General features: G+C 41.1%; 1 protein-coding gene across 1 annotated transcript; it reads left to right on the forward strand.

The window, feature by feature from the left end:
* Positions 1 to 1106: 1106 nt before the first annotated feature.
* LOC148773905 (tripartite motif-containing protein 77-like) lies at positions 1107 to 5166 on the forward strand. Its single transcript, XM_088832271.1, has 4 exons — positions 1107 to 1190; positions 1663 to 1685; positions 2530 to 2627; positions 4673 to 5166. The coding sequence occupies exons 1-4, from the start codon at positions 1107 to 1109 to the stop codon at positions 5164 to 5166; spliced, it is 699 nt and encodes a 232-aa protein (XP_088688397.1).
* The last annotated feature ends 366 nt before the right edge of the window (positions 5167 to 5532 follow it).

Below are 5532 nucleotides of genomic sequence, written 5' to 3' on the forward strand. Positions count from 1 at the left end.
TGAACATATACTCATGATAAAAAAAATCTGCTCACTGAAATTAAAGACAATACAAGAGAGAACCCAGTGAAGACTTTGGTCAATGGTGTATGTCTTGTTTCTCTTAAATGTGAATCATTTTTAAAGTTTAAAGGAAAGAAGGAAAATAGAAAGTGGAAACAAAAGGGAGAAGATGGGAATTAAGACCAGAAGGTCTGTTGACCGGTCTGTTGACCGGTGTCTTAGGATAGCGTGGAAGCCAGTTAAGACGTGGAGTGTACAGCAATCAGACAGGGCAGTCAATCTACACTCATGAGCACAAGGTTCTGCTATGCATGCAGTTGTGGACCTGACAGTAAATAGTTTAGAAAGATGTTATCTAGTTCTGTGAATATTTGCTATTGTTTCTTTATAGCAAAGAGTCAGTCTACAGGCAAATATGTGAGGATAAGATAGACTCAGTAGTTTGAGTCATTAGTGTACCCCATATATTATATAAAACAATTATTAAATCACAAATTCACGTTTTTAAGAAGTGTGAATATTTGTGGCAGTGTGTAGAGTCAAAATGTTGATTTCAGGTTCAATGCAATAAAAAGCAACTGTGTGTTAAGTAGTTTCAGTCGTGTTCGACTTTGTGCCATCCTATGGACTGTGTGGCCTGCCAGGCTCCTCTGTCCATTGGGCTTCTCTAGGCAAGAATACTGGAGTGAGTTGCCATGCCCTCCTCCAGGGGACCATCCCCACCCAGGGATCGAACCCGTGTCTCTTACGTCTCCTGCATGGCAGGCAGTTTCTTTACCAGTAGAGCCACCTGGAAAGTACCCCCCCCCCACCAAAAAGTAACTAGAGCAAACAACAAAAAAAAGTGGATTCCCAGATTTTTGTTTTTAATGAGCATACAAAAATTTCTAAATGTTAGAAGATAAATAGTGGGTAATAGTCATGAATGTGACCTGATTAATTCATTGTCACCCCAGAGCTATGTGAGTACATGGAAGAAGATGAAACAGACTGAATATTGGAAGGTATTTCACTTAGTCTACCATGAAGAGAAGCATCATTTAGAGAAAACAGAAGAGGAAAGCAGAGAGATTCTTCAACAACTCAAAGAAAGTCAATACAATATGGACCTGAAGCAGAAGCTTTTAAGGCAGATATATGAGGAGCTCATGGAATTGTGCCATAAGCCAGACATGGAGCTGATCCAGGTAAGTACGGAGGGCTGGAGAGTCATGGTGTTCCCTGGATAATACCCACCTCTTCTTTGCCTTCCATCTAGTATTTGAAATCATGTTTCCTGTTGCTGTGATCAGAGTTTTATCTGTCTAAGTAATGCTAATGACCAAGAGCCCTTCTTGCCAAACACAAGAACTGCAAAGCCTCATGGAGAAGTAGGCAAAGAAATCCTCGAGAATAACTCTTAAATTCTCCTAATATACATTTGATTACTGAACAACTGCCACAGAGAAGCTGTTCAAAGATGTATGGATTGGTACCTGGACCTGGCAATAATGAGAAATTTGGGAATCCCTATAACTCGTTTCCCCTCCTGTTTCACTGTACATGATGCAATGTGCTGAAATTTGGGTTAACCCATCCTTGGAAATGAGAAACTAAATCTTCACTGTGAATCTTGTGAAGTGTATTAACACATTATCTTTTCTGTTTCTTTCTGTACAGCATTATGAAAACATGTCCAAAAGGTAAGTTGCTCTCATTTTCAAATTTTGATAATTGCAACTGTGATCAGTCAGTTGATGTTAAAATGGGAGCGTGAGTTATCAGGAAACTATAACCGCTTTCCAGATGTATTTAGATTCCCCTTTCTCCAAAGGTAGAGTTTTGTGTGTTGCTTTACCCGCAGTGGTGCCAGGCAGGGGACTTACTTGCAGGATTTTGTGCAAAGATCTCATGACAACAACTACCATTGCTGATTTTAATTTTTAGAAAAAGAAAAACACAGAGGGAATATACCCAAAGTCATGACAGAATAATGTGCAAGAAATAAGGATTTTATAGAAACCTAACGTGGAATCAGGGAGAGAATGGGCCAATAGAGGATCATCTGTGTGCAGGGTTTCCATGTGCAGCACATGGGTAGGCGAAAATGAAAGACTCTGTGATGCCCTTAGGAAAACTGGGTCCCAGGAATTGGGATTGTTACCCAAGCTAAACTCCCACTAGCTGTGGTGGTACAGACACTGAGCATCTCTGTGGTGACTCAAGTGGATTAAAAGTCAGAGTGCCCCTCTTGAACGTCCTTCAAGTCATTTTGTGTAGCCCTGAGATTGGCTGCAAGGAATCAGATATGGTCATGACTGATTTGAATTGGATGCTACGATTGGAGTGTTAGCAAATGGGGTAGAATTTTATTTGATTTTCATAAAATAAATTGCCACTGGCCACATTCTCTAGATTAGGGAATTACTTTTATGGCCCTGGAATCTAATTATGAAGATTTAATGGAAATCCATAGAAGTGTGTAGCCATAATTACTGTGATGAAAATTTGAGCTCCAAAAGAGTAATGAAGTGTCCTTTCCTGCAGGGGTGAGTCAGTGCAGCTACACATGCCCCGGCCTGTAGTCCCACAGCTTAGTGCGTGGCCCATCCCTGGACTTGTAGACTGGCTCAACCAATTCCAAGGTAACAGGCAGCCTTCTGGTGGGGGTGGTATACACTGGCCTCTGTTACTGTCCTATGGCTTACCTTTCCCCATTGTCCAATCTGTGGACTATGCTGGAAATTTTAATATGCACACTTACACTTATAGGTGAATATTGTATATGGAATAAAACTAAATGGCATCTGGAAAAAAGACATTTATAATGAGTGGTAGTAAGCTATCTTCCCTGGTGGTTCAGGCGGAAAGAGTCTACCTGCAATGAAGAAAACCTAGTTTTGACCCCTGGGTTGGGAAGATGCCCTGGAGGAGGGCATGGTAACCCACTCCAGTGTTCTTGCCTGGAGAATCCCCATGGACAGAGGAACTGGCATGCTACAGTCCATGGGGGCAAAGAGTCAGACACGATTGAGTGACTAATCACAACACGGTAACTATATGGGGGGGAAACAATAGGAAAAGATATTGACACTGGCGGCAGGCTGATGTATACAGTGTTGACTGTTCACGTGAACCATGTCGCTCTGCAAGTTCATTCAGCACATTCCAAGTTTTAGGTAAAGGAGGTTATCAATGGTTGTGAGATGCTTAGAGAGTTTTAAGTTGGTTTATAAAACTCTTCGTAATAAATACAAAGCATACTTCACTCACATTATACAAAAAATCCTCTCTATGGTCAAGTTTACTATAAACATAAAAGGAAATTTTATAGACAGTTTATGCACAACATTGGCAAAGTAAGCTGACCACTTCTTTTGTCAAAAGATTTTTCCCTTTTCTTTTCAAGGTGTGCTGGCAGAAAATTCTCACAAAGAAACCACTTCAAAAAATACAAGTTTTTGTTTCATTTTAATTTTTGATGCTGTAATAGAAATTTCTTGTTGTCAGGAAAAGTGATCAGAGTTGTATTACTATTATTTTTGTTAGTGTGTATTTTCTGTGGAGATCAGTTCAGTTCAGTTCAGTCGCTCAGTCGTGTCCGACTCTCCGCGACCCCATGAATCACAGCACGCCAGGCCTCCCTGTCCATCACCAACTCCCAGAGTACACTCAAACTCATGTCCACAGAGTCGGTGATGCCATCCAGCCATCTCATTCTCCGTCGTCCCCTTCTCCTCCCGCCCCCAACCTTTCCCAGCATCAGAGTCCTTTCCAGTGAGTCAACTCGTCGCATGAGGTGGCCAAAGTATTGCAGTTTCAGCTTTAGCATCAGTCCCTCCAATGAACATCCAGGATTGATCTCCTTTAGAATGGACTGGTTGGATCTCCTTGCAGTCCAAGGGACTCTCAAGAGTCTTCTCCAACACCACAGTTCAAAAGCATCGATTCTTCGGCGATCAGCTTTCTTCACAGTCCAGCTCTCACATCCATACATGACCACGGGAAAAACCATTGCCTTGACTAGACGGACCTTGGTTGGCAAAGTAATGTCTCTGCTTTTTAATATACTATCAAGGTTGGTCATAACTTTCCTTCCAAGGAGCAAGCGTCTTTTAATTTCATGGCTGCAATCAGCATCTGCAGTGATTTTGGAGCCCAAAAAAATAAACTCTGACACTGTTTCCACTGTTTTTCCATCTATTTCCCATGAAGTGATGGGACCAGATGCCATGATCTTTGTTTTCTGAATGTTGAGCTTCAAGCCAACCTTTTCACTCTCCTCTTTCACTTTCATCAAGAGGCTTTTGAGTTCCTCTTCACTTTCTGCCATAAGGGTAGTGTCATCTGCATATCTGAGGTTATTGATATTTGCAAGCTACTTTTGTTTCTGACAGTGAATTTTTAATGAATTGCCAATTTCAAATGTTCCAGGGAAACTAATGACCAAAGCATAGCAATAGGTCTCATAGACATAAACTATGACTTCTCCCCATTTGGTCTGGCTCAATTCTTCTTCTCATGAAGACAGACCTATAGATCTTGGATTGCAAAAGATTCCTCAGGTTCTCTTGCTGTTCTGCCTCCAATTTCTAGTCATATGTTAGGAAACTCAGACACTCTACAGAGCTCATGTCCATCAGGAATTTATAACACTAGTTGCTAATGTAACTTTTCCTTCTTCCTGTAGTGTACATTGCATTGGATAATGAAAGAGTCACTCGTCATGTCCCTGTGTTTGAAGATCTGAGATGTGTTCAGGCTGTTCCTGATGGTCCTGGGGTCGACTACACTCCACCAAGATCTAAATATTTTCTTGCTTGGGGAGCTGAGTCATTCACTTCCGGTCAGCACTACTGGGAGGTGGATGTGGCGGGCTGTTGCAACTGGGCCGTTGGATTTTGTAATGATTCTTGGACGAGAGACAGTGACATGGTCCTTGACTCAGAGGGAATTTTTCTACTTCTTTGTATCAGAGAGAACAATCAGTGCAGTTTCTTTACTGCCTCCCCACTATCACCTCAATATGTCAGAAAGACTCTAGGCCATGTAGGGGTGTTTCTGGATTATGATGGTGGTGTCGTGAGCTTTGTGAATGTGGCCAGAAGTTCCCTCATTTGTAGTTTCCTCTCCTGCTCCTTCTCTTCTCCTCTCAAACCTTTTCTGTGCTCTGGATACCCATGATCAAGGGCACTTTAGAAATTTGAAAACAGGTGTCAGAAATGTCAATAACTGGCATCACTAATTTGAGTCTGTATGATTTTCTGTAATTTCATCTTCCTTTATGAAATGTATTGATTTATTTTTAAAGGGTTGATATGTTGACTGTATAAATTTGTATAAATTGTTAAATAAAAATGATATATCTTGGAATATTGTATGCTCGTTATTCTACAACTTGTCTGCTCCTTTGATTTTCTAAGGTAACTGGATGTCAAAAAACACCTTGCTCTGTTTACCCAGCTCAGTGGGATAAGGCAGAACTGGAGTTCTCTTCTCCCTGCTGTACATATTACTTCATCAAGTCTCAGTTTTAAAATCTCTTTTTCA

The sequence above is a fragment of the Moschus berezovskii genome, chromosome 25 (genome assembly GCF_049115385.1).
Source record: "Moschus berezovskii isolate FMDL1 chromosome 25, NW_MosBer_1.0, whole genome shotgun sequence".
NCBI lineage: Eukaryota > Metazoa > Chordata > Mammalia > Artiodactyla > Moschidae > Moschus > Moschus berezovskii.